This window comes from Microcebus murinus, chromosome 18 (assembly GCF_040939455.1).
Source record: "Microcebus murinus isolate Inina chromosome 18, M.murinus_Inina_mat1.0, whole genome shotgun sequence".
NCBI lineage: Eukaryota > Metazoa > Chordata > Mammalia > Primates > Cheirogaleidae > Microcebus > Microcebus murinus.
The window spans coordinates 15858244-15870569 of record NC_134121.1 but is presented as its reverse complement, the minus strand read 5'-3'; the positions used below and the strand labels follow the sequence as shown (position 1 = coordinate 15870569).

The 12326-nt window shown below is 34.2% G+C and overlaps 1 protein-coding gene across 1 annotated transcript in view; it reads left to right on the top strand.

Annotated features, from left to right (window-relative positions):
- SPATA22 (spermatogenesis associated 22) overlaps positions 1–12326 on the top strand; it is a 36184-nt gene that overhangs the window by 9170 nt on the left and 14688 nt on the right. The window contains exons 7-8 of the mRNA XM_075993899.1: positions 7247–7589; positions 9059–9188. Coding sequence (XP_075850014.1) covers positions 7247–7589; positions 9059–9188 — 473 coding nt within the window. The remainder of the gene's footprint in view (positions 1–7246; positions 7590–9058; positions 9189–12326) is intronic.

Here is a 12326-nt window from a genome sequence, read left to right as displayed (position 1 = left end):
CTAATTTTTTCTATGTATTTTTAGTAGAGATGGGGTCTTGCTCTTGCTCAGGCTGGTTTTGAACTCCTAATCTTGAGTGATACTCCCACCTCGGCCTCCCAGAGTCCTAGGATTACAGGCGTGAGCCACTGTGCCCAGCAAGTACTTTGATATATTTTAATTCTTACAACAGCCATGTGAAGTTAATATTACCCTCATTTTTATTAAAGATCTTATATTTTGATAAAGGCCATTCTCACTAGAGATAAGTGATATCTCATTGTGGTTTTGATTTGCATTTCTCTAATGATTAGAGATGTTGAGCATTTTTTTCATGTTTCTTGGCCATTATTCTGTCTTCTTTTGAAAAGTTTCTGTTCATGTCCTTTGCCCACTTTTTAATAGGGTTGTTTGATTTTTTTCTTGCTGGTTTTCCTGAGTTCTAAATAGATTCTAGTTATTAGCCCTTCATCAGATGTGTAGAATGTAAAAATTTTCTCCCATTCTGTAGGTTGTCTGTTTGCTCTTATGATAGTTTCTTTGGTTGTGCAGAAGCTTTTTAATTTGATCAAGTCTGATTTATTTATTTGAGCCTTCTCTTTTCTTTTCTTAGTCTAGGTAAGGGTTTGCCAGTTTTATCTTTCAAAAAATCAGTTCTTAGTTTTGCTGATTTTTTTTCTACTCTCTCTTTCTGCTTCAATCTCATTTTTTCCCTTCTGCTTCAGGCTTAGTTTGTTCTTTTTTTATTTCTTTTAGATGTAAAGTTAGGATGTTTATTTGAAATCTTTCTTTTTATTTAATGTAGGGATTTATTGCTATAAAGTTCCCTTAGTACTGCTTTTATTTTCCCATAAGTTTTGATATGCTGTGTTTTGTTTTTATTTCTCTCAAGATTTTTTAAATTTCTGTTTTTATCCCTCCTTGATCCAATGGTTGTTCAAGAGTGTGGTGTTTAGTTTCCACGTATTTGTGAATTTTCCAAATTTCTAGCTGTTATTGATTTCTAGTTTTATGTCATTGTGGTCAGAAAAGATACCTGGTATGATTTCAATCTTTTTAAACTTGTTAAGTTTGATTTTGTGACTTAGCATGTGGTCTATCCTGGAGAGTGTTTCGTGTGTGCTCGAGTTGGGTACTAACTTCTGTATGTGTGCTTTGGGTCCATTTGATCTATAGTGTTCAAGTCCACTGTTTATTGATTTTCTGTCTGGATGTTTTATCCATTATTAAAAGTGGAGTTTTGAAGTTTTCTTCTATTGCATCCTGTCAATTTCTCCTTTTAAGATCTGTCAGTATTTGGTTTATATACTTAGGTGTTCTGATGGATGCATATATATTAAGAATTATTGGATATTCTTATTTAATTTACTCTTTTATCATTATATAATGACCTTTGTTGTTAGAGACCATTTTTGACTTAAAATCTATTTCATCTGACCTAAATTTAGCCACCCTATTTTTTTTGTTGCCATTTCCATGAAGTATCTTTTTACATCCTTTCACTTTCAGTTATGAGTGTCTTTTTAAAGTTAATTTGAATTTAAAGTGAGTTTATTATATACAGCATATAGTTGGATCTTGGTCTTTCATACACTCAGCTACTCTATATACAGACATACCTTGTTTTATTGTACTTTGCTTTACTGCCCTTCACAGATTTTGCCTTTTTTACAAATTAAAGGTTTGTGACAACATTGAGCACATCTATTGGTGCCACTTTTCCAACAGCATGTGCTCATTTCATGTCTGTGTGTCCCATTTTGGTAATTTCTTGAAATATTTTAGACTTTTTCATTATTATATCTGTTATGTTAGTCTGTGGGCAGTGATCTTTGATGTTATTATTGTGAGTTTTGAAGCACCACAAACCATGCCCATAAGAGATGGCAACTTTAATTGATAAATGTTATGTATGTTCTGACTATTGCACTGACCAGCCATTTTGTTGTCTTTCCCCCTCTCTTCAGGCCTCCTTATTCCCTAAGACACAACAACATTAAAATTAGGCTAATTAATAACCCTACAGTGGCCTCTAAGTGTTCAGGAAAAGGAAGAGTTGCATTTCTCTCACTTTAAATAAAAAACTAGAAATGTCAAGCTTACTGAGGAAGGCATGGTGAAAGCCAAGATAGGCCAAAAATTAGGCTCTTGTGGCAGACAGTTAGCCAAGTTGTGAATACAAAGGAAAAGTTCTTGAAGAAAATTAAAGTGCTACTCCAGTGAACACACAAATGGTAGGAAAGTGAAACAGCCTTATTTCTGATAATGGAGAAAGTTTTAGTGGTCTGAATAGAAGATCAAACCAGCTACAATATTCCCTTAAGCCAAAGCCTGATCCAGAACAAAGCCCCAACTCTCTTCAATTCTGTGAATGCTGAGAGAGGTGAGAAAACTGCAGGAGAGATGTTTGAAGCTAGTAGAGGTTTATTCATGAAGTTTAAGGAAAGAAGCCATTTTCATAAAATAAAAATTCAAAGTGAAGTAGCAAGTGCTGATGTAGTAGCTGCAGCAGGTTATCTGGAAGATCTAGCTAAGATCATTGATGAAGGTGTCTACACTAAATAATAGATTTTCAGTGTAGGCAAAACAGCCTTCTATTGGAAGAAGATGCAATCTAGGACTTTCATAGATAGAGAGAAGTCAGTGATTGGCTTGAAAGGACAGGCTGACTCTCTTGTTAGGAGCTAATGCAACTGGTGACTTTAAGTTGAAGCCAGTGCTCATTTACCATTTAAAAAATCCTAGAGACCTTAAGAGTTATACTAAATCAATCTACTCTGTCTGTGTTTTGTAAATAGAACAACAAAGCCTAGATGACAGCACTTCTGTTTAAAGCTTGGTTTACTGAATATTTTAAGCCCATTACTGCTCAGAAAACATATTCCTTTCATAATATTATTGCTCATTGCCAATGTATCTAGTCACCCAAGAGCTCTGATGGAGATATACAAGGAGATTAATGTTGTTTTCATGCCTACTAACACAACATTCATTCTGCAGCCCATACATCATGGAGTCATTTTGACCATCAAGTTTTACTATTTAAGAAATACATAAGGCTATATATGCCATAGATAGTGATTCCTTTGATGGATCTTGGCAAAGTCAATTGAAAACCTCTGGATAGAATTCACCATTCTTGACATCATTAAGGACATTTGTGATTTATGGGAGGGGGTCAAAATATCGGCATTAATAGGAGTTTGGAAGAAGTTGATTCCAGACCTAATGGATGACTTTGAGAAGTTCAAGGCTTCAGTGGAGGAAGTCTCTGTAGATGTGGTGGAAATAGTAAGGAAACTAGAATTAGAAATTTAGCTTGTAGATGTGACTAAATTGCTGCAATCTTGTGATCATACTTGAATGGATGAGAAGTTGCTTTTTATGGATGAGCAAGGAAAGGGGTTTCTTAAGATGGAATCTATTCCTGGTGAGGATGCTGTGAAGATTATTGAAATGACAACAAAGAATTTATAATATTATATAAACTTAGTTGATAATGTGGTGGCAGAGTTTGAGAGGATTGACTCCCATGTTGAAAGTTCTGCTGTGGGTAAAATGCTATCAAATGGCATCACATGGTACTCAGAAATCTTTTGTAAGAGATTGATGTGGCAAACTTCATTGTTATTTGATTTGAAGAAATTGCCACAGCCACCCCAACCTTCAGTAACCGCCACACTGATGAGTCGGCAGCCATCAACATTGAGGCAATACCCTTCACCACAAAAAGATTATGATTCATTGAAAACTCAGATTATCATTAGCATTTTTAGCAATAAAGTATTTTTAAATTAAGATATGTAGATTTTTAAAATACGTAATGCTGTTGCACTGGGAAACCAAAAAATTCATATGACTCACTTTATTGTGACATTTGCTTTATTGCAGTGGAACCGAATGTGCAGTATCTCCGAGATAGCCTGTATTTTCACTAGGGGGTTTAAACCATTTACATTTAAAGTAATTATTGATAGGAAAGGATTTACTACTGCCATTTTGTTAACTGTTTTTCTTGTAATTCCTTTGTCCCTATTTTTCTTTCTTGCTGTCTTCCTTTGTGTTTTGTTGTTTTGTTTTGTTTTTAAATTATTAATACAAAGTTTGTCTCTGTTCTCTATCTCTCTCTGCCTCTCTCTCTCTCTTAGTAACTTCTATAGGTATTTGCTTTGTGGTTACCAGGGGGCTTACACACAGTATCTTATTGTCATATCAATCTGTTTTAAGTTGATAATAACTTTAATTCACTTGAATATAAGAACTCTACACTTTCACTTTTCCTTTCTCCACCTTGTATGCTATTGCTGTCATACTTTACATCTGTTTATATTGTACACTCATTACCATAAATCTTTAATACTTTTGTGTTAGTTTTATACTTAAAAGTGATTTACCCACCCACTAATACAGTATTGTTTTTGTCTTTAATTTACCTTTGCAATGAATTTCTTACTTTCTTACACTCTTGTTTTGCCGTTTAGCATCTCTTTGTTTCAACTTGAAGAACTCCTTTTAGCATTTCTTGTAGTTATAATCTATTAATATCTTTAAGCTCCTTGGTAATTTCTGGACAGCCTTAGCTTAAATACTCTTAAACCAGAGGTTCCCATGTCCCCACAGGCATTTAATGAGGGAGAAGAGAATTTTAGTTTCTTTTTCTTATAATTACCATGTTGTCTTCTATTTTGTGTCAGTTTGCATCTCCGTTCCAATAGTTTCCCTTGTTTTAGATGTTCTGGATTTTCCAGGGAAAGCTATTTTTCTAACTTCTCTCCAAGGTCTTTACAGTCTCACTACTCCCATAATTGATTATGTCCAACAGTTTTCAGGGTTTTACAATTTTTAGATGTTACTTTTATTCTCATAAAGAATGTTATAACAATAGGTATTATAAAGGTTATAGTATAAACTTTAAAAATGTTATTTCTAAAAAAGGATACCCATACATCAATCTTTGACTCTTCATGATATTTTATGGCAACTGAAGGAGATATTACTTGTTTTCCTACTTCTTTGAACTGTAATTGAATATAATCTAATCAGACTGTTAAAGTCTGGGAGTTTTCATTAGCAGAGGAGAATTTACCATGAAATTAATGATGCTTAAGCACTCTGGCAATCGTTTGCATTGTCTCCTCAGAGTCATGTCTTCATCCATGAGCCAGAGAAGAAAGCAGCAGCTTGTACAGAGTGTAGGCCTTGTGAAGTTCTGTCTTATTCTGGGCTCACCCACTATATCCTTGGGACTACAGGCCTGGTTGATGAGTGGCCAGTTCTCACTTCACATCCATCTGGTTCCTTGCTGAACATCTGAACCTATCTTTTCCTCAAGTGGAAGGATTTGAGGAAAATACTCTCCCTGCCCTACTCCAGAGCCACTACAAGTTAGTCTTTCATGGTCTGCTTGGGGTGTTGAGAACCTAGCCAAGTGTGCTTGGCTTCTGAGGTGCATCTGTAGAGGGGACACGCCCAGTGAGATAAAAGTACTGTATTCTTCAGGGCTAGTCCTCGGGGTACTAATATCTTCTTAGTAAAAATATTTAAGGAAGTTTCAGATGTGCTGTTACCAATAAGGAGCCGTAAAGTTTAGAGAAGTTTTTCTAGATCATAAGTAATAAAAGTAATTTCTACAGCCATGAGAGAGGAAAGACAAAATTGTGTTTGTGTTCTCTTTATTGAAAATAAAATTCAATATTGTTAGGTGTGGTGGCATGTACCTCTAGTCCCAGCTATTTAGGAGGCTGAAGTGAGAAGATCCCTTGAGCCCAGGAGTTTGAGGCTAGCCTGGATAACATAGTGACACCCCATTTTAAAAAAAATAAAAATAAAAAATGAAAAAATTGTTATATGAAAAGGCAATTAGTGATGTAGGAAAAAGTTTTGTAGAGGTGAATCACACAGTTTAATAATAATTCTAATAATGCTACAACTTAAAAATTTGTAATTGTGATTTCTTTTCTCACTAGTTTCACACCTAATTTTGTACCTAATTTCCTTAACAGGTCTCCTCAAATTATATAATCGGTAGGCCCCATAAAATGTAGATTTGTTCCTAGTCACTAGTGAACCTAGATCTCTTTTTGGATTGTTTCCCGAAACAGGGGATGGATTGTATTGCTTGTCCTCTAGTGATATGTGTGATTTTCCAGGAAAGTTGAGAATTGAGAATTTGTGACTTGGACTAATTTTTTGCTATGAAACTCTAGCTAGCCTGTTCAGAAATTATGTTTTTGATTTTGGCCTCATTAACATCATGTTCTGGTCAGCTGATATCACATACTTAGATTAATGCTGCTAGTAACAGATTCATTAGTAGGGCTTCTAAAGCTACATAATAAAAGCACAAAATTTCTAATCAAATAGCTATCTACCTTGCCTATAATTATTCTCCTTGTTATTTAAAATTACTGACAAACTACAATTAAACTTTTAAAAATTTTACTTTGTAGAAAATTTAAAAATAAATGTAAAAGGAGTAAGCAAACATCCTCAAAATCTTACCACTTGGATATAGCCACTGTCACATGAAGGCTGATGCTGTTTAAAAATATACTTTGCAGGCCGGGCGCGGTGGCTCACGCCTGTAATCCTAGCTCTCTGGGAGGCCGAGGCGGGCGGATTGCTCGAGGTCGGGAGTTCAAAACCAGCCTGAGCAAGAGCGAGACCCCGTCTCTACTATAAATAGAAAGAAACTAATTGGCCAACTAATATATATAGAAAAAAATTAGCCGGGCATGGTGGCGCATGCCTGTAGTCCCAGCTACTCGGGAGGCTGAGACAGAAGGATCGCTTGAGCCCAGGAGTCTGAGGTTGCTGTGAGCTAGGCTGACGCCACGGCACTCACTCTAGCCTAGGCAACAAAGTGAGACTCTGTCTCAAAAAAAAAAAAAAAAAAAAAAATATATATATATACTTTGCAGCCCTGGACTCTAAGTTGGGAGACTAGCATTTTCTGAGTTCTAGACTTGTCAGTAATTTGCTCTATGACTTTGGGTAAGTTACTTCCTCACTAAGGCTCAGTCTCCTTACCTGTAAAGAGAGGTAATATACTGTAGGGTTTTTGTGATGTATTTGGAATTTCTTTTTTTATATATACATATGGGACAATACACATGGAAATATTTGGAATTTCTAACTAGTTAGTAGTTACAAAGTAGTGTCTATACCATAAATTACTCCCATATAAATGAAAATTTCCATTATTAATTATTCTTTTTAATTAAGAAAAAGTATATAGAAACAAACACTATTTTTTATGCTATTGCAGCTACAAAGATGGCAACAAAAATACCAGCTCGAAAACTTGGGGTAAAAATGACTTCAGGCCTCAATGTCAAAGAACAAACCTAGTTGCAAGTGGTGGAAGAAATTCTTGTTCAATGAGTTTGGGAGTTCAGCAACAGAAACAATTAAGAATATCTGAACCTCCTAACCTGTCTCATCACAGAGAAACTGAAGTCCTTAGACAAGCACATTCATCAAAAATATCTGGCTCCACAATAAGAGATCTAAACAAAAACAGTGCTATACAGGCATTTAAGCCCAATTTTCAACAAAATCAATTTAAGAAAAAAATGTTGGATGATATTCCAGAAGAAAACACTCTGAAGGTAAATGTTTTAATATATGTTAACATGTGCTGGCTATTTTTTATGTCTCCTCGAGTGCTGGTTATCTTTTATGTCCCCTCCCGTATCCCCTAGGCCAATAGATTCTTCACTTGTCCTTCCCTGTGTTGTAGAAGGCTGAATCATCTTACATAGTGCATCATCCTTGAATTCCTACTTGCTGACTTCTGCTAGAGATCAGTCAATGGGAGTCACTGGTTGGACATCAAAGGGTGGGAGGAGAGGTTGGGTTTTCTCTATTCTCTCCCTCCTTAAATATTTTGTCACTAGCAGAGGCTATGTCACTGCATGCCATAGCCCCTCCATGAGTACAGCTTTTACAAGCTTGATACTTTTATTTCCTTTCCTTGACCTTTCAGCCTAGGAATGGTAACAGCGTCTTACAGTTGTTAGTTTTGGCATGCTTAAGTACCCTGTGTTTGTTTCGCCCATATGTCTGAAAGAGTCATCAAGATAAATTCTGGGTTTTTTTTCCTTTTGGAAATATGACAAATGCATCACATTTCATAGTGGTGCTCAACCTTATGTTTCCTTGTACACAAGAATGATATGATGTAGTCATCTTAATAACAGTGGTTCACTATAGCCATAATTCTCAACAGGAGGCATATTAGAATCTTGGTTAGGATGAGGAGGAGGGAGGAATGTAATTGTATTTTGAACAAAATATCCCATTAGGTGTTCTTCACGACCCTCACTGTCACAAAGGAAAGTGTCCCCCTTTCCTTGAAAATTAATATCTTAACACACTGTATTCTTAGTTGACCTTCAAAAATGACAAGCACATTTCAGTCTCAGGGCCTTTATACTTGCTGTTCCCTCTGTCCTCACTCAACAACTCATTTAAAATAATAACCCGAATCTCTCTTTCTCCTTTTACTTTGTGTTTTTTTTAATGCATGAATTTATCAATTACTGATATTCTAATATATATATATATATATAATTTTGTGAATCCTCCATTAGACTGTAAAATCTGTGAGGACAGAGATCTTGCCTATTTTGTTCACTGTTGTTTCCTTAATAGCTGTTTGGCACATAGTAGGTGCCTGAAATGAACGAACAAATGAATGAATGAATGAGTCTAGCTCCTCCCCTAGAGTGTGAGTTTATTAAGGAAAGGAATTGCCTTATCTGTGTTTCTCACAGGATATGGCACATGGTGCTTTAAAAATATTCAGTGAATGAACAAACAAATAAGTGAATGAATGCCCATATAAATAATTCTCTTCTTGGTTGTCTTCAAGTGGTTTCTGGTTTCTTCTGGTTTCTCCTCCTATGATGTACTTAATGATGGCTTTAATTTAGGGAAGTAACTGTACCAAAATGTTTAATAGTTCTTTTTACACATTTGTCTGTTATAAGGACCTAGAATCTTTACATAGAAGATAAAAAAGTAGGTGAAAAAAATGAAAGATTTTTCTAATGCTATATTTTTATTTCTTCAAAAGGAAGCCTCATTTTATCAATTACAGTTTAAGGAAAAAGATAATTCTTTAAGAATTATTTCTGCAGTTATTGAAAGTATGAAGTATTGGCATGAACATGCACAGAAAACTGTACTTCTTTTTGAATTATTAGGTATGTATAATGCTTCAAAAATACTTCAGAAATACTATTTGGACAATAGGTTTGATGTCAATAGGAATACCTAGGAAAAAACAAAGAAAAAATAAAAATTTTATAAAAGCAGATTATGACTTAGTAGAATTTCCTTCAGTTCTTTGGTTTGTCATTAATTGGCATGAAGTAAGTATTTGGTTATTTATGGTAGTATTCTTCTGATTCATAATGTTAAAATTGAAAAGACAAGAGTCTTTTCTAACCCAACTAATCTAACCCAACTCCTGAGGTAAGAGAGAAAATGGGACAAATAATAAAAATAGACTTGACTGAAATCACAAAGCTAGTTAGCAGCAGAAGTAGATCTAGAATCCAATTCTCCTTATTTTCAATCTAATGTTCTACTATATTACACTAAATCCAGTTGCAATTTTGATATAACTTAAATCATATTTTATTTTTTAAATCATATTTTAAATACTCTGAAAGAACATTTGTTAAGAATTTTAACTAATATTAGTAAATACCTTATAGTTAATCTGTTTTCTAAATTAACATTTGAAAGGGAGGGGAGGTGAAGAGTTTTGTAGAATGTTTCCAGAATTTGATTTTATCTAGAATGAAGAGGAGTGGAGAAGCTCTCACTTTTATAAGAAGTAGAGATTCAATGCTTATTTCTTTCCATTGTTTAAAATAAATAATGTTTAATAATATAATCTAAATTATCAAATAATCCAAACACATAGAAGAAAATATAATAAATATCCACATACTCACATCATAGATATATTTGAAGTCCCCATCTACTTTAGAGATAACTTCTCTGGAGATAACCATTCTATTAATAGTATCTTTCCTCTCCATGCTTTTATAATTTTGTAATATACATCTGATTCCATAAATTTATATATATAAATTATATCTGATTGTTTTATGTGCTTTAAAAATAGACAGCTTGCATTTTCACCTAGTGAAAATTATGTTTCTGAGATTTAGCAATGGTGATTGATGCAGATCTACTTAATTTTCATGGCTGTATATTATTTTTATTTATTTATTTACTTATTTCAAGAAAATATGAGAGTACAAACATTTTGGTTGCATTTTATATCTTTGCCTCTCCCTAGCAAGGGTTGAAGGTATGCCCTTCTTCTGTACAATGCGTGTCGGGGGGGTAGACCAACATCTGTGGGAAGTGGTGAGCATTATATATTATTTATTTTGGGAACATATCACAATTTGTATATTCATATTCCTATTAGTAACATTTAAGTTGTTTTAGGTTCTTTTATTTATTTATTCAGGATATTATGGGGGTACAAACATTTTGGTTACATGTAATGCGTTTGCACTGCCCATGCCAGGGCTATAAGCATGTTCCTTTCCCATACAGTGTGTTCCGCTTCCATTAGTTGTGGGTTTACCCTGCCTGCCACCAGCACCCAATGAGTATTACTACTATGTGAACACCTTAATGTTGGTCAGTTAGTACCAGTTTGATGGAGAGTACATGTGTGCATGTTTTTCCCTCCTTGTGATACCTCACTTCAGAGGATGGGCTCAGTCTCTATCCAAGATAATATTAGAGGTGCTAGATCACCATTTTTTTTTGTAGTTGAGTAGTATTCCATAGTATACATATACCACATTTTATTAATCCACTCATGTATTGATGGGCACTTGGATTGCCTCTACATCCTTGCAATTGTGAATTGTGCTGTTATAAACATTTGAGTGCAGATGTCTTTGTTGTAGAATGCTTTTTTCCTTTTGGATAGATGCCTAGTAGTGGGATTGCTGGATCAAATGGTATTTCTATTTTTAGCTCTTTGAGGTATCTCCAGATTACGTTCCACAGGGGTTGTACTAATTTGCAGACCCACCAGCAGTGTAAGAGTATTCCAATCTCTCCACATCCATACCAGCATTTGTTATTTTGGGACTTTTTGATAAGGGCCATTCTCACTGGAGTTAGGTGATATCTCATTGTAGTTTTGATTTGCATTTCCCTGATTAGAGATGTTGGGCACTTTTTTATATGTTTGCTAGCAATTAGGTTCATTTTTTAACAAGCAATATTGCAATAAGTATCTTAGTTCATGGCTTCTTTTATATACACATAAGTGTTTCACTAGGGTACATACCTAGAAATGGAATTGCTGGTAAGTAGGGGGTGTATATTTCCCATTTTATTAGATATTGACAGATTGATTTCTAGAGTGGTTTATAGTTATTTATCCTCACATTTTCACCAACAGATAGGAGACTGTAATTTTTGCTAATCTAATGTGTATGAAATGGTAATTCAATTTTTATTATTTTAGCCTATATTTAAGTGAGCATGACACATATTTTAAACTAAAAGAATACTTATATAATCTAGTCCTTTGTCCATGGGAATAACTTAGAGTTATTATATATATAAAAATTATATATATATAATTTATGTATAAATTAATTATATATCCATAAGTATCAGGGTTGGAAAGGACCTTTAAAGGTTATACAATTAAGCTGCACATTTGATGCTTGAATCTCTTTTACCATATCCTTATGAAATGTTTATCAAACATATGGATTAATACCACAAAAAAGTGTGTCATTGAAGTTTCAGATCAAGCAAACTTTTCTACCTTACATGAGACCTCAGAGAAATCTAATCTTTCCTTAACATCACAACCCTTCAGATATTCTGACCTCTATGAGACTTTCTCCTTTCTAGATTAAGCATTTCTGGTTATTTCTTATGAAATAAGAATTACTTATTCTTATTCCTTATGAAATAAGTTATTCCTTATGAAACCCAAATACATCCACTTAGTCCATATTTGAGGCCATCTTTTCCTCTAATATCCATATAAAATAATATAAAACTTATCTCACACTATCTGAAGAAAATTCATTCCCTGTCCTAATATTTCTGAAAATTCCATGTAAGTTTCTATTTCTTCAAGTTTGTCGTTTTTTCATTATTCCCTGCTCCCATCTTCTCCTTAATCACCTCTTATCACCATGTCTCCATGCAATTTTAGATCAGACTTAATTCTATTCCTAACGCAGATTTATTTCTTACTACTTCCCCAAGACAGTGCTAATGCAACACCAGTGCTAATTTGTTTGTGGTTAAAACAGTTATAAAGTTTTCGTATATCGGGG